Source organism: Ctenopharyngodon idella, chromosome 18 (genome assembly GCF_019924925.1).
Source record: "Ctenopharyngodon idella isolate HZGC_01 chromosome 18, HZGC01, whole genome shotgun sequence".
In the NCBI taxonomy this organism is placed as follows: domain Eukaryota; kingdom Metazoa; phylum Chordata; class Actinopteri; order Cypriniformes; family Xenocyprididae; genus Ctenopharyngodon; species Ctenopharyngodon idella.
This window is the reverse complement of record NC_067237.1, coordinates 17,248,779-17,275,318: the sequence shown is the minus strand read 5'-3', so window position 1 is coordinate 17,275,318 and position 26,540 is coordinate 17,248,779. Positions and strand designations below refer to the sequence as shown.

At 36.6% G+C, this 26,540-nt stretch overlaps 1 protein-coding gene across 1 annotated transcript in view; it reads left to right on the top strand.

The window, feature by feature from the left end:
* Nucleotides 1-1,852: 1,852 nt before the first annotated feature.
* Nucleotides 1,853-26,540, top strand: part of ryr1b (ryanodine receptor 1b (skeletal)) — a 104,599-nt gene continuing 79,911 nt past the window's right edge. Inside the window, 3 exon segments of the mRNA XM_051869470.1 lie at nt 1,853-1,977; nt 4,169-4,242; nt 25,651-25,770. Of these exon segments, the coding sequence (XP_051725430.1) occupies nt 4,195-4,242; nt 25,651-25,770 (168 nt within the window). The 5' untranslated portion in view covers nt 1,853-1,977; nt 4,169-4,194.

Genomic DNA, 26,540 nt, shown 5'->3' with positions numbered 1-26,540 from the left:
GCCTCGGGTCCGTTTTTAATCTTCTTCATCCCTTTTTCCTCTCTTTAACAGTAAGGTAGTGTCTCCAGGGTTGAATCCCTCCACGTGCAGCTGGAGCGGGACACTGAAAGGATGCCTTGTTGAAGATGGAGGAGAGGGGAGATGATAGGAAAGACTGCTGCATGTGTGTTCGTGCGTGTGTCTGCATGCAAACTCTGTGGGAACCTGTGCCCATGTGTGTGTGTGTGTGTGTGTGTGTATTCACACAGAGGTGGGATTCTCATACAAACCAGACGAGGGGGGCTTCTGTCGGTTGAAGGACGGGTGTGAATGAATCAACCGTCATCTTTCAGAATGACACCTTGAATATCAATTCTGTGAAATGTGGCTCGTCTGCTCTGTATTAAAGGGCACACATATATCTCTGGGCTGTTGCAGAAGCATTCATGTGTTGTGTGAAAACTGTTTTTTGACTTTTTTCCACCACAGATGAGCTTGCAACAGGGCCCTTGCTCATCACTCCACCTTTGTTTACTTCCTCAAAATGGTTAAACTAGTCTTTCATATGGCAAGGAAGCACTTGCTCTGGCTTATTTTACTGTGTTAAATATGAGGGAGGATGGTGTATTTGTCAGTAACATGTGGAGCTGGACTTTGTAAATAGCTTTTCTCTGTAGCTTTTCTCTTTTTGACATCTTCAGTAAGTTTCTCACTGCACATTCTGCAATTGCAATTACATAACTTAAGAAACCACATCGGCGTCCAAAGTCATCTACCTTCAGTTTTGCGGTGTTTAAAATGATCAGTGTATTAGAAATAAAATTAAATTGTCCCCTCAGCTAAAAGAGTTTTACTAGAAACCGGTTCTATCAAGCCTATACAGGCTATTAATTGCTTCATCTGTTGTTGGTCAGCCACATCACAAATTTAGCAAATATTATTAGCAAACAATGGGTTCCACCAAAAATACCATAGTTACTAGCCTATAGTTAATGCTTCTACAGAAAAATGTGGTAGCTTGGTATTAGGAAACAGTCTGTATAGACTGTTATTATAACGTCTTGTTTTGTTAGAAAGAGCTCTCATATTAATGTATTCATTTAGGCTATATCCCATATTAAATATAATTATATATTATATATAAAATTAATTTATCATAGCGCAGACGTGTTCACGTGATCACGAAAAAACAGCCACAATGCGATTAAAATTGTGAAACACTTGAAATTGGTGACAAGTTACCACATACATACAATCTTTTACAATCTTAAAAAATGAATAAGTGTTGTTTTGTTTTTTTTAATTACTTAAAAGATTACTCGCGCTATGCTCGTGTACGACCGGAAGTGCAGACCGCTGGAACGGAAGCTTGGAAAAATCAACAGCTCTGGGAAAAAAAAAAAAAAACTAAATAGGACTTGTTTCACTGAAGGAATTAAATGTAAAAATCATGAATAACTTTTTAAAATGATCAATATCATTCATATCTAATTAACTTTAAGTTAATTCTCTTGATTTTTATTTAAAAAGCCGTAATGAAGTTGTCAAGACGTTATTGATTACCTCAGGGAAGCGTTTTATTAATGATAGCGAAACCAGTTATTTCATTATCATATAAAGAGTATTATATTGTTATGCATCATAGTCTTATGTATTGTAGTAACCTAATACATATCTCATATTTAAATTTGGCCTACTGTAAATAATTCTAGCTTCCATTTTATTTCTGTAGTGAGTTTATGAGGTGATACGATGCCATCTAGCGGTGACTTTAAAGGACTACAGGATGGCACGCAGCAAATGCACTCGGGTTCCCAGTCTTCATTACGTGGTGTCTGAGCATGCTCTCTGAAGTTCAGTCCTCGGCTGCCAAGGAGACCCCCCCCCCCCCAAAATCCATCAGCATCCCTGTTACTCCATACTCTGATGTAGTTGCAGTTGGGCTTAGGAGAGAGGAGGGACACGCACAGAGATGACACTTAGATGGAGATTGTGGAGGTGAGGAGTGATGCCAGCTGTCATCTTTGTATGTGTTTGTGTCCTGGATGAGGGTGTGTGTATGTGAGTGTGTGAGGTTGAGTGCAGCATGTTGGCTGATTGTCCTAGAGTAATTTTAGGGGTGTGTTGCTTATGCAGCTGTCAGACTGTCTCACTGAATGGTGGTCTCTGTGTGTGTCTGTGCATGTAGAACAGGGAAATATTAAATATATGATTATATTAGCCTTTTCTATCTATTTGTCTGTACTTCTGTCTGCACATCTATCTATGTATCTATCTATCTATCTATCTATCTATCTATCTGTCTATCTATCTATCTATCTCTAATTAATTGCTTGTTTAATTGACCTTCTGGCACTGTGCCCTGTTGTGTTGATTTGACTTTCATCACTTACATCACTACCTGATCCAGAGTCTTAAAATGGCATAAAAATGTGAATAGTGTATGTATACAGTATTTTCCAAACGTGAAGATTATCTGCATTAGAGAAAGGTCATCAGATAAAAGTCATGCTTCAGCAGATTGGCATTATATACAAGGAATTTTGAGAATTTTGGTGTCTCCAGCACCCACATTTTGACAAAACGGCCTCATCTTGCACTTAGCCATTTGTATTCTAACACAATTTGTATCCTACATGTGTAAAATTATATATAAATATACTGTAAATAATTTTGTATTATATATAATTGAATACAGTTTATTCACTTATATAATTATAAAATTAAAAAAAATTATTATATATATATAAATGTATTAATTATTACATTTATTTAAATATATTAATCTGTTTTATTTATAATAATATAATTGTTTGATTAAAATTGTTAAAAAATAATTAAAAATTAAAATTGTTTAAGCAGCAATAAGGTTACAAATATATATATATATATATAAAAATAATGATAACAGATATTAATATATGCAGAACAATTTTTTTTACAATTTTATATATATATATATATATATATATATAAAACAAATATATAACCAGAATTCATTACAATATTGATACTTATTTCAAATACAATGCCATAAATGCATTTCTTATCAAATTTTCTTATAAATAAATTAATTTATAACATTTACATGTATATTATTTATTACATTTATTTAAATATATTAATATATTTCAAATTAATGTATTTAATATATTAATATATCTTATTTATATATATAATCAGTTGTTTTAGGCAGCAATTAGGTAATATATATTAATTAAAAATTTATATATATATATTAATAAGTATATATTAATTAATATATATGTTATATATATATATTTACTTATATGATAAAATTTAAAAATATATATTATTTGTTACATTTATTTAAATATATTAATTTCATTTATTTAAATATAATCAGTTGTCTAGGTAGCAATTAGGTTACAAATTAATATAATGATAACAGATATTAATATATGCAGTTTTATATATGCACCATATATATATATATATATATATATATATATATATATATAAAACATATATATTCATTAATATATTGATATTTATTTCAAATGCAGTGCAGAAACAAATTTCAATCATTTCAGTGTTTTTCTGTTAATTCGCCGCCTGTATTCGGTTTCACTCACAGTGCGTGCTGAGGACGCATATGTGCCCAATATATCTGGCTGTGTGCGGCTCACATTAGGACTCCGCCGTGTTCAAGCTGTTTACCGTGTGTTTTTGCACAAATATTATTATAGGATATCACTAGTTCTGAAAAACTAACCAAATTTAGATCTTGATGAATTCTGATGTAATTCAGCTTTCTTGTATGGCTGTATGAGTACATGTGTGTCTTAGTGTCTTCTCTGCCAGACATCATCACACACAAGCACATTTTCCATTTATAGCTCATTAGACTTGTGCGAGGATCAGTTTTAGGCAAAGGGGGTGGCCCAGTTGTGCAAATATGGTTGCAGTGTGAGTGTGTAAGAAGGTAGAGCACCATCCACAGGATCTGAGAGCAAGGAGGCTGAGAGAGAGAGAGAGAGAGAGAGAGAGAGAGAGAGAGAGAGAGAGGAGCAGTGCTGAATCTTCTGTCACTCTCTCTCACTCCACCGTGAGAGCTACAGGACTCACGCTGTCCTCCAGCACACCCACACACACACACTGAGAGAGAGAGAGAAGACACTGAAACACACTGAAGACAAAACGGAAGGATTTTCTGATTTCTCCTGAGGAGCTGCAAATAACCCTCGGAGAAGGATGGCAGAGGGAGAGGGGGGAGATGAAGAGATACAGTTTCTACGGACGGTAAGTGTTGCTTTACCTGCTTTTACTTCATAATAATGTTTTTTGGGATGACTCAAAGTTGAATCTCAAAGTAAGAGTTTTAACCATTTTTTTCACTATAGACACTCATGTTTCCCCCAATATTTAAACTAGTGGTCAAGTAGTGTAGGTAAATATTAAATGCGAGATTCTTAAACTTTTTTTATCTAGTTCCCCTCAATCTTGAACATTTGGTTGCATTCTTGCTGTTGTAAATTGTTAGAGGTGTTCCTGCATGTTTGTTTTTAAGCATGCATGCTTAAGTGCTTGACACCATAGTAGATATTTTGTTAACTTCCCCATCCACACTCTCCTGGTTTCTTCAGGTTAAATTGTTAACGTGGTGTTTTTTGACAATTTTGTTTCTAATCCTGTATTTAGTTGACTATTTTTATGGTGGCCCACATGTCTTTTGACCTGCTTATGGAGTTGATAGTCTGCCTGACAACTCAGTGAGGGACAACGTCTCTAATCAGGGACATGTCCTTCTTTTATTATTGCTGACTGTGAACTTATATTGTAAAAACTGCATCTTTGCACATATTCTTCCAGAAGATTCTGTCATTCGATGGATGTATGTGAATGTGTGTGGATAGACAGCGGCTGGTGCATCTGTTTGCATCGTTAGCTATTTTTACCTCAGGAAAGGAGAGACTTTTAGAAGTGGAGAGAAAGACCCAACAAGCAGGCCAGCTCCTTGAGGGGGGACAGCTGGCCTCTGCCCCCTCATCTCTCAAACTGAGCAGCGCACAGCTTAGACGATCTATTAGGTTGGACATAAACAGGGAAAAGGGCATGCGAGAAGAACAAGAACAAGCAGAATTGAAATTATACAGCATTTGCGACATATATTAGGAGATTGAGAGAAGTGGAAAATTTGAAGCCCCTACTAGGGGGCCTCAGCAAATTTCCAGGTGGGCTGTAGGCTGACTTAAAAGTTATAAAAAATGTATATAATAAAGTAATCTAAGTCTGAATTAAAATGCTTAAAAAATGTAATTAAAGGAGTACAATGATTTTTTTTTTGTTCAGAATTAACAAAATGCAAATAATGAGTCAATACATCAATGCTCCTTCCAAAACATCTCTTACCCTGATTCACTATGGTAAGCCTATTATAAGTGTTTATATTTTAGACCCGTCAGAAATTGCGTACATATTGCGTACATGTCTCGTCATATCCGGAAATATGAGAAAAGCTAAATCTCGAACCTCCGGAGAATCACCCGTTTGAAACAAACACGAACAGAGGAGAGTCTGCTGGCAAAAAGAGAACGAGACAGAGCTCGTAATAAAACAAGAATCAACATTGGCTTGTCTTTTCAGAGATGGAGGGAACTGAGGGATTTGAAATGTTGTAAAAGCGAGGCGGAGTTGAAGGTGTTTTTATTACTCAACAGGTGAATAAGGTATTTTATTGAACAGATAAATTGCCATATGTAGCTCTCTAACAGAGTTGAATGTAAATCATTATCTATTGTGAAGGGTCGTTTCATTATGGTTGTTGTAGTGCTGTGCTGGAATTTATTTTCAAGGAAGTACTGTGTCTATTAATGGGTAAAGCTACAGTAACGTCTTCAGCTTGAGATCCTTTCCATCTAAACTGGTTATATTTCTTAAGCCTAGTTGTGAATGTTTTATGAGCAATTCTTTATTGAAGAACATACAGTTCTTGAAACTTCTGAAACTCTTCAAACTCTTTCTTTTGTTGAAAATTATGCCATTTTGGCATTTAGCTAATGTCAAAAATCACAGTTTATACGTGGGTTCATAACAAGATAATAGATTATTAATGCAAAACAAGGGCCTCAAGGGTAAGAGGTGTTCTTATTTTCTAAAAATCCTTTACCAGGCCTTAACTGAGGTAAAATCACTATACGCAAAGTCCCATTTCATATTATTGCTTTTAAAATGGTGGCAACAGTAATATGAAGAAAGTGAAAGACACCAATGTTCCATAAACAGTTAAATGTATTAATATTTAAGCAATATGTGGCATTTCCATTTCTTTTATTAGATAATTCTATAAACAAGAAGTTCATTTTGAGTAACTTGGATCTGACACCAGGTTTAGCCAGTAGGTTTTAAAAAAAATTAAAATTAAGTATAAAAACTAAACATATTCCTACATTTTTCCCTATAATATATAGTAAATAAATTATATATATAGTTGCAAAGGAAGATAGTATCCAATCAGAATTTGGAGTTGTAGCTGACGGTTTTATAAATTGATGCACTAGATGTTGAAGTTTGTCTTTTGAGACGTCTGTCTGGATGACTGTCAATCCATTTGGCCAGTGGGATCAGCTGATATCTCATAATACACCCTCATGCCTCATTTAGGAACGCTAATAAGAGCTTTATGCGGATGACAATGCTGCAAAGAATCCCTCACGCCTTTATGATCAAAGGTCAAATTTTTATATTCTTCCCGAGACACCAAAACAAAGTCTCACAGCTGTTCTGAGCCCACACATGCGTAAAGACATTTTTGTATTGTTGTCGGGAAGGGAAAGATGCAGACTATTTTTTATAGGCATCATTAGATTTCAAATGAATGCTAACAAGTGATGTTTGAACATTTTTTCTCTCTCAGTTACAGGAATAATTATTTTTGTTGTGTTTTTATGGTTTAGTGTCATCTGGTGTGAAGGAACTCTTTGACTATATTTGTGTGTGTGTGTGTATGTCTATGTGTATCTGTGTGTGTGTGTGTGTGTGTGTGTGTGTGTGTGTGTATGGTAGAAATGACCCACTTCCTCTCAGCACTCCCACTTTATCGCTCTGTTGTTTTTTTTATATGACTGTATGAGGACTAGAAAAGAGAGGGATGAGTGGAAGGGAAAGAGGAGAGTATATGTAGTACACACTACAGAGGTATGAGATAACATTCTCTCACTGTGATTTAATAGTTATGGACCCTGTAGCAATCCATCTTTATCAGTTTTGCTGCTTTTTACTTTCTTAACTGTTGTTAAGAAATATGAATAGAAAAATGAATTTTTAATTTTCAATCTTCATCTGCATTTATGACAATATCCCAGCACCATTGTAATGAAGTATGTTGATTATGTGAGATTTTCTTTGTATATATATTTCAGAGCCAACCAAAGTGCAATCAAGGTATTTGTGTGCTGTGTGGAGAGTGTGTGTAACTGCTGTAATCCATACAGTGACTCAGCATGTGTGGGTCAGTCAAGAACTGGCAGTTTTCTGAAGGGCTCAACACTATGTGTCCTTGGGGGAATCCTTTCAGGAAAGCCCTTTGGTTTTTTACTGACTGTTTCTGAGACATGCCATACCACTCTTTCACAATAAGAGAGGAAGGTAATGTAACATAGTGTTCTTAGGGGCTGTTCACACACAATGCATTTTTCTATTCCTCTGCACTACTTTTCCATTGTTCATCTCTATGAAATCGTGTTTGATCGTTGCACTCGTGTCTTTTTGCAACATCTTGTGCATGACACAGCATTCTAAAAACGATCAAGCGATCAAGTTAAAAGAAGTTCAACTTTTAAAAAACACTTTCTGTTCCACTGCTTTGCATCTCTGTTCTTTGTGAATGGCCCCTTATGGTGCCATTAGGCAATCAGTTGTTCTAAGAAAGGTAAGGATTGGTTCCAGTTATATTTCCATTTGAGCTTGGTTCGGCACAGCATGATTACAAACTCTTCTCGGCCTAGAATTCTCAGCATGGTTGGCTAACCTTGCTGAATCATGCTGGTATTATGCGTGTAGTGACGTCACCGCTCAGGATTGGTCAATGTCTATTGCCTTGCTAGTTTCTCTGTAGCTAGCCAAGTGCACTATTTGAGCGAAATTAAACACAAGTTAATACTTTCCGGATGCCCCTATTTGGGTGGGAGCAAAAACACACCGTTTTTGTGTGTGTCCCTTTAAATGCAAATGAGCTGCTCTTTCCGGCCCCCTTTCCAGAAGAGGGTGGAGCTTTAACAGCTCACACTTCAGTTGCTCAACAACAACAAAGCTGGAGAATCTCACGCAGCCAAAATGAGGATTGTCAGTAACGGTGTTCAGCCTTACATTGTTCAAACCGGAGTCGACACTGATGGAGAGACTCAGGAAGAAGTTACAACTTTTAGAATGAAACTGGACGTTTCTGAATGGTTAGTGGGTAAATTTATGTAGTTGCTGTGGAGTTGATTCAACTCATCGACTAGCATGTGCCGTCATGTTAATCTTTTGTGGAAATCCAGCGTTGAATTGACCCTCGTTTGTGAAGCAGTCCAGCGTAAAATGACGGCATGATAGCAACTCTCTACTACAACAACTCTTCCTCTTCTCTAAAGCAGCCCAACATGGCCTCACCCCCTTTGTTGCATGTTCTTGGGGGCGGGGTTTATGTAAATTTTGGGGTTTTTGTGATGTCACCAAGCCGGGAAGAAGCTTGTTGTAGTCCCTACCAGCCATTTGTTGTAGTCCTTAAAAAGCGATTTCTGTAAAAGAAAATATCTCCCTTTGCACTGAACTTTGAGCGTTGTAACTTTGCAGATGTTGTTTGTGCTCAAATAGTAACATTACACACTAACTAAAGTTAAAAAACTGAAATCATAATCAAGGACCCCTTTAAAGGTGTTGAAAATAAAGCGATGGAAAAGAGAGAGAGAATAGCATCAGTGGTGTTGGAGTGCATTTGTGGGGGTATTCGGGTTCCAGGCTATAACAGCCCTTTCCTTTTATAGTTTCACCACTATAAGCGCCTGACACTCAGGAGGGAGAGCAAGAGAGTCTGTGTCCTACTTCGTCTTTGCCTGAATCCATAGGGAGGACACTGAGTATGTGTGTGTTTTTACATGTGTGTGTTGCACATGAGGCATAAAAGCAAATAAGTGTTGTGAATTGGAGCCTGTAATCACTTCAAAAATGATCATTGATTGATTTGTGCATGAGTAATAGTGAACAAAAGAAGGGTGGAGAGAGAGAAAGACAGTTAGTTTAGCGGCTACTGTGACATAATGAGCATTTAAACATCTCACATTTTCTGATTTGTGATTTGTTTCTTCTTTAAAATGTTGTAAGTTTTCTCCCTAAAGATGGAATTTTGTGATGATCAGCCTCAGAAATGAGGAGAGAAGGAGCTAGAAGGACTAATTTTAGTGCTCAGTTATGCAGATAGAGCCCACAATAAGGGCCTGTCCGTCACAGGGGACTCTTCATGGGCAGAGAGAGAGGTGTGAGGTGTGTGTGTGTGTGTGTGTGTGTGTGTGTGTGTGTCATGGAGGATTAGACTGTGAGCTCTTCAGAAGATTCCTTGGGTCTTGAGTGTGTAAAGCAGCAGTCTTCCTTGGGCTTATGTTTTGCTTAGCCCACAGATGATCGAATCTACACCTCAACCCTAATAGACCATCTGTTCATAGGCATAGATTCATGTGCTCTGTCATGTCCACATCTTTACAATAAACAGGTGTTCCCTCTGTTAGCACTGCAGAAGAATCGCTTACGTCAGCCAGAAACTTTAACTGACCCCTGAGTCCACTACTGTAATGTAATGTGTGAAGGAAAATTACTCTCTAAAGCCATGTCTCCTCCAAAACACATGAACACACACAGCCGGAGCAGAATCTGCAGAGCGTCACGGGAGACAGCGTTAAATTACCTCATGTCCCACATAACATTACAATAATAATAATTCTAAACAACTTAAAGACCTCTGACTTGTACCACCTGACTGCTGCAGATTCATTTCGGTGTTGATAGTGTTGCTGTAGAAACACATAAATCCAAGTCTGATGATGTGAACATCACGGGTTGCCATCTCTTAATTACGGTAATTATGACATGGTGTGAATGCAGCATAAGTTTGTTGTTTTGGTTCAGGAGGAAATGTAAAGTTGGCTTCTGTTTGTTTGCGGAGCTCGGTGACTGACGTCTGTCTACAACTCTGCATAGCCTAATGAAACACGCTGATGATGTGTGATGTCTGTGCAAACAGGTGCGCGGAGGTATGGAAATACATATGTTGACAGGCAGGTAGGACATCCTATCAAATGCAATGATTGTACGAACATTTTTTGCTCCTGTGACTTCCACAGAAGCTACATGTACGTTTTAATATTTAGACCACTTCTATTATTGATTGCTATCAGGATGTGAAGAGAGTTTCAACCAGTATAACAAAAAGTTTTTTTTTACATTGCCTACCCTAGCTTTAATTTGAAAGATTCATTGTTGATGTGGCGAGACTGGAATGGACATTGTCTCCCTGATCATCTTTTTTTATTTGTCTTCAGTATTGAAAAGAATTTAGTGTGAGATGCTGGTAAATGAAGCATTGAGTCATGCAGAGGATGTTAATCATCAATGCTCATAAAAAAAAAAAAACATTAAGAGGATGAATGGTTTCAGAAATGAATAAACAGAATATGAAATTAACAATGGATTCACTCAAATATCTGCAGTCACAGCACACATAAACATCAATATTATCTGGCCAATCTTTAAATGAGACTATGAGATTATTATATATGCTCCACTTTAAATATGATTTCATATTTCATTGTTTCTCTGGATTGTTGGGTCTTTGTCTTGCTCACTTTTTTTGGTCCTTAGTAAAAGTAACAGAACAAACTGAAAGCTGCCTTACTTGCATAGAAAAAATACTGGTAATCCTTATTGACAACATTAAAGCAATAGTTCACCCCAAAATGACAATTCTGTCATCATTTACTCACCTTCATGTTGTTTCAAACCTGTATGATGTTCTTTCTTCTGCAGAACATGAAAAGAATATATTTTGAAGACTGTTGGGAACCAAGCAGTTTTGGTTACCCTTGACTTCCATTGTTTGGACAAAAAACACTGAGACATTTCTCAAAATATTTTCTTATATATCCTACACAAGATAGAAAGACAAACAGGTTTGGGGCGACTGTAAATGAAAACAGAATTTTAAACTGTCTCTTTAGGAGCCTTTTCTGTGGAAATGAATGCGATCTAATTCTTGTTGGATAAACAAAGATTCAAGATTCATTAGGCTTATGTTATATTTATCTAAACAATGACCCATAAGCACAATATAGAGCTTCTGTGAGTCAAAGTATTGAAATTCAGTTGGTGAAGTCATGGTCATGACTCATAAAACTGCGGATGTTTCGTGTTTAAGGGCTCTAGATGTTTTCAACAGTTGATGAAACTGCACCAGTGATGAGAACCTTCATAAGTGCCTCTTATATAGGCCCCTGGGACAGAGAGATAGTACAGTTATTAGGCTTTGAGAATGAAGTGTACACAATTTGTTTGTTTAATCAACCAAAGTTTGTCTTAATTTTTTCAGTATTTTAATATCAAAAGATTTTTTAAAAGTTTTATCAGATGTTACACTGCAAATGTAGACTTATTGTGAACAAAAATCTTGAGTTGTTCCACTCGCTGAGCAAATATATTCATATATAGTGAATATTGCAATGATTTTAATTTAGTTTTATTTGACCATTATATGTTTCCTAAAGACCGCGTCAGTAGACTTTTTTTTACGATCTCTACTTTAATTGTAAGTATGAGAGCTGTTTTAATAGACTAGATAAACTGATTTAAAGGGGTCATGACATGAGAAATCAAATTTGCCTTGATCCTTTGACATATAAGAGGTCTTAGTTTGTACTAGGGCTGCACGATTTATCTCACAATACGAAAAATAACATTGAACTTAAATGCGATTATTGCTTAAACGCAATTCTTAGTGTGATTATGAAAACGCAAAGGCTGCGATTTTTATTTTTTATTTTTTATGCACAGCTTGACAGTGAAGTATGGCTCCAAATACTAATCCGTCTGAAAGCACTGCGAGTTTCAGTCGCTGATTATGTACATTTGAAAAAGCAACACTCATCAAACATTTTTCCAGACATGAGGCAGTCGTGTGTTTATTAGTCATGTTTAATCAATCAAAGCATTTCAATCTTCTGTTTATTCAGCTACAGCGATCTGACACGTTATCTTCTTCTGCAGCAGGGCATATTTAGAGTTTCTGCGCAAAAGCGCCCTCTGGCTTTCAGATGGAGAAGCATTTACTACTGATCACAGAGTCGTACAACTCTGACAAGCTGCGCATAAAATAATCACAGCCTTTGCCAAATCGCGTGCGGTTTTAATCGCGACAAATATTGCAGCCCTACTTTATACCATTGAAACATCTTGCAATTTTCACAGCTTAAAACGTCATCAGCATTTATTTAATCAAGCTCCAAAAACGGCTCGTTTGGACATCGTGGGATCTTTGACATCAAACGGTCAAATACATTTGCATTAGTGTTGTCAAAAGTACCGACCAAAAAAGGCCTACAGGCCAATCAGAGGTGTTTACAAATCTGCTTTACATCGCTCAAAGCATCACATTTTCAAAATTTCAGTGGTACCAAAGTCAGTACTTTTGACAACATTAATTTGCATATGACCGAGAGCAAGACATTTACGAATAGTTATACATCATCATACCATAGGACCCGCCCACTGGCGTTCAGTCGCTTAACGGCTGACATTTGCCTACACTGGATGTGAGCATCTCGTCAAAAGCAATTAGACTCCATTATAATCACTGATGCAGTCTACACTGATACAGTATACAGATGTATATTCAGTTTCTGACATACTCCACACACTTGAGTCTGTCGACAACAGGACAAATGGAAGAATGAAAGAACATTCGTTTTGACGCGTCCAGTTTAAACAGCTCGCTTGCTAATTTCTGTAGAGACTTCAGAAGGATCCCAGAGTAAATAGATTATTTTAATGTCGTCATGGATCACGTCTGAGGATTATATGTTTGTTCAGAGAATTTGACTGCAGACTGTTTTGTAAACGAGGCACAGTGTATTGGAGAGTTCGCAAAGAAACTTTTGTTAAAAGTTAAAGCAGCAACTGTATTGGATCTGATTCTGAAGTTTTCAGGATTCGTTGATGAATAGAAAGTTAAAAACAGCATTGATTTAAAACGGAAACAATTTCTTCACTCGTCACTTTTAATCGATTTAATGCACCCTTGTTGGATAAAAAGTATTAATTTCTTAATAATGCTTTCTGTAGAACGGTGTGTGACAGGTTTCAGCGGTTGAAATAGTTGTATGTGGGATGTTGTAGTTAATGCTTGGTTTTCTGTGTGGCTGTGGGATCAGAGACCTTCCTCTGCCCTGAAAGAGCCTCTGAACTATCTGCCAGTCAGCAGTGGAGGGGAATGTGAGAATGACAGGTGCACTCACCCAAAATAGCAATGCTGAGGAGTGGGGGAAGGCCCACGGCAGAGCAAGAAAGAGAGAGAGGAGCAGGAGAAGTGTAAAGATGGATGAAATTGGAAGGTATCAGCAAAACATGTTTAGGACCAAGAGAACTGCAGTAATGTTTCAAGTGAAGTTAATGTTGTGTTTATGCCAGAAAAAGGAAATTATAGACGGAAACAGGTGCGTTTGTAAGTGTGTGCGTTTGAGAGAGACTCATAAGTTTCTTGTCAGGTAGAGTTATAACCAAAGTGGCCTCATAAAATATTTGGACACTAAAGTCATAGTTTAAAATGTATGAATGCTACTGAATTAGATGAAATCTCAAACCAAGTGGCATTTATTTTAAAGAAAGATAGCACAAGCACCCTTTTTAAAAAAAAGAAAAGTATTTATACGGTTCAAAATTAAAGCCCTAATCGAACTTTAATTGTTTCTCATGTGGGCGTCTGTAAAAATAAATTTTGCGAGTTATAAACTCTCAATCGCGGGATATAAACTCGCAAAACTTTTTTTCTCGCAATTGCGAGTTTATATCTTGCAATTCTGACTTTATATGTCATAATTCTGACTTTATAACTCGTAATTCTGACATAACTCACAATTCTGACTTTATATCTCACAATTCTGACTTTATATCTCACAATTCTGACTTTATATCTTGTAATTCTGACTTTATAACTCGCAATTGCGACTGTAGCACACAATTCTGACTATAATGCGTAATTGTGAGTTTATATCTCGCAATTCTGACTTTTAAACACGCAATTGCGACTTTATATCACGCAATTCTGACTTTATAACTCACAATTCTGACTTTATAACTCGCATTTCTGACTTTATATCTTGTAATTCTGACTTTATAACTCGCAATTGCGACTGTAGCACACAATTCTGACTATAATGCGTAATTGTGAGTTTATATCTCGCAATTCTGACTTTTAAACACGCAATTGCGACTTTATATCATGCAATTCTGACTTTATAACTCACAATTCTTAGTTCATAACTCGCAATTGCATAATTGTGAGTTATAAAGTCAGAATTGCAAGGTATAAACTCACAGTTCTGACTTTTTTCATGATTGCCTTTTTTATTTTTTATTCAGTGGCGGAGACAAGCATCCATACATTACCGTACGGTGCTTGGCACCGGACAAAAAGGATTTTTGCAGTAAATTTTGAATTGATCTCTTCTTGTAAACTCAGAGATGTGGATTTGGACGTCAGTTAAATCACCACAAAACCTTGGTGTTCATAAAAAAGCTAGGTAATTCGGCCGGGGATTTTTACCCGGGTGGTGGGAGTAAAACACCAACATTTTGTATTCAAATAGCAATAAAATCACAGAATAACGCCTGTAAATGTGAAAAAACCTTACATCCCTATGAGAAGCAATTACCATCTGAATAGAGCTGAAGACAAATTATTTAGATACTTCCTGTTGACAAAATGTTAGTGGAAGTTTAAAGATAATGTGGTGAACTACACCTGTGGTTATTATACGATAACACCTGTGTGAACTTGAGGGGAACTGACTTTATACATCCACTAAAAATCACCTTGACATCAGTCGGTTGAAAGTAATAGCAACAAAAACTGAAATTACTTCTTAGAAAAGCTATTTGTAGATGCCATTTGATTTGGTATTTTACTATTACATTTTTTAAAAGTATATACTTTTTGAGGCCACTGTACATTGAAAAATCATGCTCATTCTTTGTATATCTACTCATTTTCTCCTCACATTTTCTTTTAAGACAGCCAAGCCTATGAATACAGACATTAAAAATATTCTTATAGTGGCTTATTTGCAGATCATCTCTGTCACCTTGCCTGTTTCTAGTGCGTATATGTAGCTGTCAAAAAGCTGCCAGTCATTAAAAAGCAGTGAAGTAGGACCGTTTTGTCGTTCTCTTCACCTGCTGTGGTCCTGTCTTCATGGTAAGTGATATCTTCTCTTGGAGTGACATGCGCACACTTTCCTCTGATGCTTGAAAATAAATGTCACTCTTAAAAGGTGTCTTATTTCTGTAGCTGTAGGAATGATAAGTTAGTAGGTGCTGCATGGAGCCACCAAATACATTTTTGTTGCTTGTCCTGGTTTTCCTTTCCTTTTTTACTTGCTAAAAATTTTTTGGCACAAATATCAGCTCTTTTTTACTCAGGTTTACTGAAGTGGACACACTGTAGTCTAGTTGATGCAGGAGAAAGTAACATCCACACAGTTTACCCAAAAATGAAAATTCTGTCATTTACTTACCCTCATGTTTTATAATTAAAACTATGATGCAAAACTCGTTTGCATAGGTTTTTAAAAATTGTTTTGAAATATGATATTGTGTCTTACAGAATAAACAAAACAGAGTAATCAGGCAAACATTATGCCTAAATATGGGTATACCATATTTAGGCATAATGTTTGCCTGATTACTCTGTTTACTTATAGATTAAAATATTTACAGGTAATTGCACTTCTACTGTCACTAATTACATAATTATTGCTAAGTTTTGATTTCAAAACAGCTCAAAAAGGTCACAAATGGCAGTGTTTTTGACAAAACAATGAAAGTCGTAAAAATGTAGTATTTCACAGAAGAGAAAAATCACGACATCAACAGCATGAGGGTGAGTAAATGATGACAGACAGAATTTACATTTTTGCATAAACTATGCCTTTAATGACTAATGTCATTTAATGAATAATCCTTACCATAGATATATTATACGTAAGCCGTCGCCATATTGGAAAGGTCAAATTCGGGCTGTAAACACTTGAGATCAAGTTGACTGTGAATCTGCAACCTGTGAATATCTATATCTGCAATATACATTAGCAGATGATTTTCACAGCATTTAGTTTATCATCAATGTGATGATTCTGCATATGGATATTGCACATTGAGTTATACATAAAAACTCAAACCAGCACATTCTCACCTCTGAAAGGTTATGCAATTTTGTCTGGAATTTATAGCTTGATGGTTTTAACAGCCATAGTCTGCTCAACGCTGTGACATTTTCGATGACATTAGTGTGAGTGATGAATAGTGTCATGTTAACCTTAAGATGGCCGACACATTGACATGTCTGGAGTGGTCAAATGTGGAATCTACTTATACATATCTATGATATTAAACAGGAGAGCGCAATCCCAAAAAAGCGCCAATGGGAGTGGAAAGTTCTTAGGGGTAATTTACTGACAATGCACACTTTAAAGAACACAGAAGCAGACGGATCATTTCCATAATGACCAATGCAATCTACCAAGAGCAGTCCAAATTTGCGTCTGGTTAGACCTGTCATGATAACTACTTTTTGTTGTGCGATATATTGCCCCAGAAATAATTGCGATATGCGATATTATTGTCATTTTAAAACCATTTTATGCCACTGAATATATAATCATAATATAACAGCAACAAAGACAACAGAACAAAGACACAGATTTAGCAGTCAGATATGGCCTGTTGAGGTATCTGTTTTTCTAGAGACGTGTTTGAAAAACTTCTTTTAACTTTAGCGCTGTGTTTTAGTGCCGTCATGCACGAGATGCAGCGAAAGACGCGAGTGCAACAGTCAAACGAATTAGATGAATTAGACACTCGCGACTGCCGTGTCCTGTGTGAAACTAGCTGTGAGCATGCACCATTTTGCGCTATCATGTTTATATTTGCACCAGTAGATTGCGGAAACTGAGTGCATTTGCACTTATTCTTCCACACTGTCTGTTGTTGTCAGGAAAACAGTATAACGACTCGAATGGCGCATTTTTCCGCCTGTCGATGTCCGCTCTGTGTATGAAGGAGCTGAGCCCCGCTTTTGCCTCGGAGAGCTGACAAGATGACAGAGGCAGCACGATCGGCAAAATGTCGGTGACATTTATTTTTGTGTAAACATAATGGGCAATATATCGTGTCACCAAATATCGTGCCATAAGTCGATATATCGACTACCGCGACAGGCCTACGTCTGGTTTAAGACATGCTTTTTTTTGGCGTTAAATAATACAAATAAATTGACTAGCGTAAACCTTATTAAATTGTGTTGCATGATTCATTTAATTACTCTTCTATAAATTTTGCATCTGAGGCCCTGTTTACACCTGGTATTAAGATGTGTTTTGGTTGATCGGATCAAAAGTGGATGACGGTAAATACAGGTGTAAACAGGGTCTAAAATGTTTTTAACTTGTCCACTTCCAGAGGTAGACGAAAATGCTTTCGACCGGATTGCTTTCATAGTGTGAACACTAATGATACTAATAATACGTTCGAACAACCACTGAAGACCACCTACTACTGACCTAATGAGTAAACATTATGAGAAGTGCGCTAGCCAGACGAGATTTAAACATTGTTGGCTGAAGACCAAGTTTGGTTTGAAGATGAAAAACGTGGCAAGCACAATGTTCTCTCACTATTCCTGATTTCTAATACACACTCACAGCGTTCTGCTGGTCTTGCAAATGTCAGAGCAGAAATGAAAGCTGATGCGTTCATATGTAAATTGCGCAAGCTTATTTTGTCCATTAGATCGAAATATCTGTAGAAACCCATATATTTACCCGCCCATAGACCCTCCCCTCGAAGAAATCAGGACAGAAGTATGTGAAAGTGGACAAGAGATGGATTAAAACACCAGGTGTAATCAGGAATGTGTCTCCCTCGTCTACTTGTGATCTGAAGCATCTTAATACCAGGTGTAAACAGGGCCTGAAAGGTGCCAAAAGAGGGTTTGTACTGGTGCAAGCTATCGGTAAATCTGGACCTATATGTAATGAGCAACTTTGGAATTTTGTTGTGCCGACAGGAATACAATAACCGTCCCCCCCATAAATACCACAGTGCCTGCATGACTACAGGCAGCCCACCTAGAGAGGAAGTGACATTTTGTATCGGGAAACAGTTGCAGGGGGTCCCGCGTGTAAAGAGTGATGTGCCTTTATGGTCCAGGTTAGTCGGGACAGACAAAGGCATTTCAAAAGGGACAGTCTTTAATGCACCAGCACCTCGTCCTCCTTCCTATCGACTGTTGTTAATCCACCCACACCATCCCTCCATCTGTCAGTGTCAGTGGTCAGTGAAGGCTGTAGTCACTATGGCGGGATTTGGCTTGAAGAGGTCTTTATCAGCACATTGGTGGAGAAGGGGAATCCCCACACTGATTCTAAAATTAACCTTGTTGTGTGTTTTGATGGAGCACTCTGTATTTTCTCTTTCCCTCCTGAAGATTGTTTGTGTAGCGGCTGCATTATTATACACTCTAAAAAATGCTATGTTAAAAACAGCCCAAGTTGGGTTGAAAATGATTGGGTGTTTTAACCCAGCGGTTGGGTTAAATGTTTGACCAACCTGCTGGGCAGTTTTATTTAACTCAACTATTGTTTAAAAATGACTGTATTGCTTACTTAAAATGAACCCAAAATATGTTAGAAATGAGCATTTATTAATATGTTTAATAATTGAACATTTATTAATAAGTTAAATAAATAATAATGAAACAATAAACATTTATTAAATTGCTTATTAATAAATGTTCACCTTTTGATTATTATTGTTGCCCCTAGTAATTATATCTGATTTTTAATTTCCAACCTATTTTGGGTTCATTTTAAGCCAGCCATACAGTCATTTTTAAACAATAGTTGGGTTAAATCCACTGGGTTTGTCCATTTTCAACCCAACTTGGGTTGTTTTTAATCCCCGCATTTTTTAGAGTGTATGTTTATATGTGCTTGATTGGTCGGTGAGTTTTTAGGTTTGTTACCACGCTTTTTGTTTCTTACGTCACTTTATAATGAAGGCTAGTTTCTGTCAGTGTGAAACGAAATGCTGTCTTGCAAACTGTAGATTACAAACATTGACAAATCTGAATGAATATGAGTTTTCTGTTTATAAAATCGATTGTAGTCCTGGATGCTGATTGGTTAATAGAGTTCCAGTGATGATAGTGGTGGTAAAAAGCCAAGTACTGATACTAAATATTGTTTGGACAATAAAATTAGAGGGCCAGAACTAACTGTTATCCAGTATAATAAAAACTATGATGCAAAACATCTGTTTACATACACCACCATTCAAAAGCTTGGGGTTGGTAACATTTTTTAATGTTTTTGAAAAAAGTCTCACCCTGGCTGCATTTTTTTGAGTATACAGTAAAAACAGTAATATTGTTAAATTTTAAATAACTGTATTATTTCATATAATAAACATATTAAGTACTAAACATTTTAAATAACTGTTTTTTTTTCAATATATTTTAATTTATTTTTTATTCATTCTTGTGATCAAAACTGACTTTTCAGCATCATTACTCCAGTCTTCAGTGTCACATGATCCTTCAGAAATCATTCTAATATGCTGATTTGCTGCTCAAGAAACATTTCTTATTATTATTATCAATGATTTGGGTCTGATATCTCCTAACAAATGTAATGTAATGTAATGTATTGGATTAATGTCATGTAAATCCAATAAATGTAGCCTTTGTGAGACAAAGACATATATTTCATTTTTCCACACATTTGGCCAGTAATATATACTGTATGTATTACTTATTATACATTAAAATATTAACATGTAATTGAACACTACTGTCACTGACAATGATTACATGATTTCCAAGTTATTGTAAAGCGTTGATTGCAAAAAGGTCAGAAATGGCATCACAATTTTTGAGAAAGCTACTCCAATTTCAGTCATTTTAGGCCGTAACAATCATAGACGTTCTGTGAAATCCTGGTAAGACTGCCTTGTACAATACTATGTTCAGTGGTCTCGTATTTCTGTTCCTATTGCTGAATTTCGACACAACATATCACTGTAATGAGAAAGTCAATGTTCAGTGCTGTGTTCCTGAAGGGAGACGATATACACTGGAATAATGGTAAAACGCATCAATAAGTAACAGCCTAGAATCATTTGGCTACTGTGGTCTTGCACAAACTTTGTTCTCACCCAGTAACACCCCGCAGCTTCCCCTGACCCCACTGAGACCTTTGTGACATCAGTGGTGATCAAGCACCTGTGCCTCTCGTTCTCTTTGACACCCACAGGCGCGTCTGTAAACACAGTTTGTGCTCTTCAGAGAGCTGAGCAAATTTATTCAACTCTCTAAAAGCAGCTATGTCAGCTCACAGCATTGAGGATCACTGCACTAAATATTCATTAATTTATTTGTTTGAATAGGGACAGATAAAATCTACATACTGTAAGCTATGTTTCCATCCAAAATTGCAAATTTAACTTGTGTGCAAAATTGGAATGTCGTATATGATGTTTCCATCCCATGTGTTCAAGAGAACAAAATCATCATTTCCTAGGAAATTAGCATAAGATATCTGTAATAAAATGGAAGTTACTGCAATCGGGGAGGAAACTGTGGCTCTTTTTTCCGACATCATAAATGCCTTGCATCTCAGACAAAACGCAATAAACGCTGTTGTTTTCTTGCGTTCGGAGTGCTGGTGTTAGAGACGCTTCTGAGAGGGAATTAAACCAAATCATTCTGATGACAGACTTTGGCTCAAGTATTTCAGAATGATCAAACCAACATTTGAGAGGCTGTGATTGTCCGCTGGTTTGTCCAGTTTTCCAATCACATCCACTGTTGAGGAAAAGTCACATGTGTGTTTTTGTTGTGTATTGAGGGATTTATTCAATAAATGTGTTTCCATCATAGTTTATGTGCATGTCTTATTATCAGATAAAATATTTATCCACCTCAATTGAGTGCATTTATAGAATTTATGCGCATCTTGGCATTTCCATTCAAGTGTTTTTTTTTTATGCAATATCCCAAAATGCTCATAAAAATAGGTGAAAGGAAACAAGGCTATAGATGAACTGAAAACAACAGCCATCTAATGCAAGTATCATAGTGTTTGTAGTGAAAGCCAATACCTATATTTTATTATTATTGGTAGTATATTTTTGTGCATGCCAGATATATAATTGATATTCTTTTTTGATATTTGAAAATCTTATTTTGATATGGAGAAATATTTGTAGATGGAAATATAATGATATTTATTATTTTTATTATTTTAATCAATTAAAACTATTTTTTAAAATATATTATTAGAAATGGAATAACTGAGTGTACAAATGTATTAATTATTTTTTTCCCCTAACAATTAATAAAATAAAAAATACTTGACAAAATGGAGCCTATATTTGCATATATAAAAATTGTTCCTTGTGTTTTAAATGTTTTTTGAGAACGGGACACTTTTTTTCTTTACGCAAATAAACAGAATGCAGTCAACTCTTGGTGTGGATCATGGTAATATAGTTATCTTTATAGTTATCGTTCTTGGTATGAACAGGCCTTACGAACAAGTTTATGTGCATACGCACCTGTTGTGAAGCCAGTAGAAATTTTTGTGAGTTTTTTTGCTCATGTAAATGTTCAGAAAGTGTGTTAAATTATTGTTGAGTGACGCTCACTTTGAAGATGTTTATTGTTACACAGTTGAAACTACAGAATATCTCTGCTCACTCATTTAATAACAAAATAATCCCTATAAGAGTATTTAAAGTTGCCTTGCTGTGAATCTTGACCTATGTTTGGATTGGCTGTAATTTTACACCTGCCTTAAAAGGCAGAAATAAGTCTGACATATTAATATGCCTCAGGTTTTCAGTTCAATGTTCATCCAAGTTCATCCTCCTACACTCTTTGTTCACTGTAATCTGCATGAGCTCTGAAGCATTTAAGCAACACATTAGCCCTGATTGTTTGGGTCCTGTGGTGTAAAGTGTTCTGCATCTGCCAGATCCCAGCGCTGCTTGGGGCCTATTTATACTGGGATGAGCTAAGCCAGAAGATCATGAGGCTCAGCACAGCAGCTTACCATGAGACCAGCATATCAGACAGCAAAGTCTCAGAATACTTTAGTGCTCAGTACAGACGTTATTAATGGTTCTTGTTCATTCATAAAAGATTTGTGTATGATTTTAGTCTTCCTCAAAAGCGTTATCAGGTTTTCAACAGTATTTATAGGGATGCACAATATATTGGTAGAGTTGTTATATTGGTAGTGGTCAGTAAGGGGTCATAAGAAATAAAATTTGCCTTGATCTTTAGACATATAAGAGGTCTTTGTACCATTAAAACATCCTGCAAGTTTCATAGCTTAAAACATCCTCCTCAATATAAACAAAGCATTTATTTAATCAAGCTCCAAAAATGTCTCTTTTGGACATTATGGGATTTGTGAGATCATATGGGCAAATACATTTGCATATGACTGCCTCCAGATCAAGACATTGACAGACAGTTATAGATCATCACACCATAGGCCCCACCCACTGCTGTTCATTCACTTAATGGCTGTCATTTGCCTACACTGGATGTGAGCATCACGTCAAAAGCAATTTAGAAGCCATTATAATCACTGACACTGTCTACACTGCTACAGTATACAGATGTGTGTTCAGTTTCTGACATACTCCACACACTTGAGTCTGTCAACAACAGGACAAATGGAAAAGTGAAAGAACATTCACTTTGACGCGTCCAGCTTAAACAGCTCATTTGAGTCTTTGTGCAGACTTCAGAGGGATCCCAGTGTCGGAAACAATTGGATGGTTTATTTTAATGGCATCCTGGATCACGTCGGAGGATTATATGTTTGTTCAGAGCATTTTGTTTTGTAAACGAGGCACAGTGTAATGGAGAGTTTGCAAAAAAGCTTTTGTTGAAAGATGAAGCAGCAACTCTATTGGATCTGACAGCAGCTGCATCACAAACCATAAGTAAATGATTTCATAATGCTTTGTCTGTTTTATATTGATAATGTTTTCAAAACACTTCAGGGACATCAGCGTTGCCAGGTCTGTGCAACAAAAGTAGCCCAATGGCCAGTCAAAAGTAGCACAAAAATAGCTCAAAGTGAAAACTGTGGACTTGGCAACACTGGTGGACGTTGATACACTTTCCTATGCAATACCGGTGGCAGTTTACTGACAGCCATTAAAGGAGCTGCAGACAGAGGGTCAGAATGAAGGGTGAAAATAATAGTTTTCTCGCATATATTTTTGTTTTGTGCAAAAAAAATTATTTACATTATAAGTGAATCTCCAGGAACTACGGAGCCTTGCACATGACATGCAGAAAAAAAATAGCATTTAATCATGCGCACGATACACTTTTTTTCCCTGCATGTCATGTGCCGGGCTCCGTAAGGAACATATTAAAATAATTTTAAAAATTTACATTTAGATTACCTTTGCTGTCATCTAACACTCACATAAAGTTAATCTAAACACTAATAATTTATATAATAATTAAATGTAGTCTTAAAAACATTATATATTTTTTATAGCATCCATTATAATGTTGCAATGCCTAAATTCACTTATACAGTTCAAGATGATTGGTTTTAGTGTTTATTTGTAATTTATTTAGACAAAATAGCATATTTGTTGTCAGCCATAAAATGAAAATAATGTATATTTGGGTTGCACAGTGGTTCAGTGGGTAGCACTGTCACCTCAAAGCAAGAAGGTCGAAGGTTCGACCCCTGGCCTTTCTGTGTGGAGTTTGCATGTTCTCCTCATGGGTTTCCTCTGAGTGCTCTGGTTAAGGTGACATGCAGTTAAGGTGAATTTGAGAGTTAAAAATTGTCCGTGAATGTGGGTGTATGAGAACCTTGTGATGTACTGGCTACCTTATGCATATATATATTTATATAGCATTTTTGAAACATTTTGGATGGTTGCTTTTGTCTCTGTGTTCTATATATGGTCCAACAAGGAGTGTGAGTCATCCAGTGTTTTGGTACTTTAAAAAATTCATATACCTGTTAGGATCAGGGTTGTACTCTCTAGTTGCATCCCAAATGACGCACTATACACTTATACACTATGTACTTATGCGCTATGTACTCATCCGTGTAGTGTGTGAATTTTATAAGGTTATTTTGTCATTAAACATTGTAGTCTGATCGCCCTCTCCCTCCACTACGTAATTAAAGCTGCTACAGTTGAGTGCATGAAGTGTCCAACATTCCACACTTCGTTTTTTCCGTTAATTTAGTGCATCATCCGGGTATTTAAAGGGCACTTTTTCTTTTTGGAATTTTCGGTGTGAACGCACTACTTGCACTATTTATACTTAAAAACGTCATAGAATAGTACATAAGAACGCAAATTGGGACGCACCTTCTTTCTTCTTTCTCTCACACACACACACACACACACACACACACACACACACACACACACACACACACACACTGTTTTCCTACTTCCAACAACAAACTCGAGACATTATACCTGGTTATCCTGCCCCATGATGATTACCTTATGGTCCACTTTTAAAAAATTACTTTAAAAAAAAAAAACTAAAATGTGACCTTTGACCTATTATGAAAGTCATTGTCAATATGATCTCTTTAAATTAAATAGCATGTGATCTGTGGATATGAAACATCATATGGGCTTATCTGTTCTGTATCATTGACCATATAAGTCCTGAAGGCTTTAATACTTAATCTTATACTGAAGGCTTATACTGAATCTTTCTGTCTGGATGTGTTTTGCTGGATATACATCTTACACCTGGAGCTTTTTAAAGAGTTCTATGCCCTACACTTGACAAAGGATAGACTGTCCCAGTTTCCTCTGTGCAGGGGAATGTGGGACAGAATGTGCCAACAAAAAACACAAAGACTCTAAAACACATTGTATAGTAAGAAAGAAGATCAATTTTGAGGTGTTGACAAAAGTGCTGTTACAAAAGGAGAAAAAGACAGACTCTAGGACACAGTGAAATATGAAAGAGATGGAGAACAAATGATGGAGAAAATGAGATTGGAGAGTGAGGAGAGGGGAGCGTAAGCTCTGGCTACATCATGAGTCAGTGAAGGGAACAGCTGAGAATGCTGCGTGACAGGTGGAGAGTGTTTGGAAGCGGGTGTGTTTATTGCTGTATTTACACGCTCTGTGCTACGGATGCACCAGCCCTTGTGTGCGCGTGTGTTTGTTTGTGTCTCACTAATCAGTGAGTTATCATTCACGACTAACTATGAATAGGTATTTATTACCCCATTGTCACAAGTCATTGTCGGCTTTGCCACCTGGCTCTGTTCATCCTCTCACATATTCCTTCTCTTTTTTTCTTTCTTTCTCACGACCCGCTCTGACTCACAGGAAGATCAAGTTGTGCTCCAGTGCACCGCGACTGTCCTGAAGGAGCAGATCAAGCTATGCCTTTCCTGTGAAGGCTTCGGGAACCGTCTGTGCTTTCTAGAGACAACGTCAAATGCCCAGGTAAAGTCAGGTGTCAGGTGTTGATATTCTGAGCAGGAATGCCACTCCTCATTACATATATCCAATATACCAAACAGATATCATGACAGTTACTTTGTCAGGCAAATAATAATAAAAAATAAATAAATAAATAAAAAGAAAATAATACAAAAAAAGAAAAAAAAATAGAATAATGATTACTTATATTTACTGTATACTTTCTGTGTGTATATATATACTCAATATGTTTTATATTAACTGAATTAAATTAATATTATTTAATTTTAAATTGTATAAATAAAAAATATTTTCTGAAACATGCATTTTATTTTATTTATTTTAATATTCCTTATTACAAATATACAGTATACCAAACAGACTAGGTGTCACAAGTGAGGCTCCCGCACTTCCTCCCCCGCACCACCGGAGGGAGCCTTCACCGGAATATTGAGACCATCATTCAGACTACATTTCCCATAGGCCCTCATTCCTGGGACTGATTGCACACACACCTGCACCACATCACACTCACACTATTTAAGCAGCACGCACACACACACACACTGCGAAGTCTTGATTTGCCCCGGTGATCATTTCTGAGCGTTTTCTGTGGATTGTTTATACTGTTGCCGATTGGACCGTTTACCTCTTGTGATTCTCTGCTGCCTGCCTTGATTTTTGCCTGTTTACTGGACTGTGTTTGTTTGCCGCCTGCCCTGATCTCTGCCTGCTTCCTGGTACCGTTTGTCTGCCGCCTGCCTCGACCATTGCCTGTCCCCGTTTACGTCTCT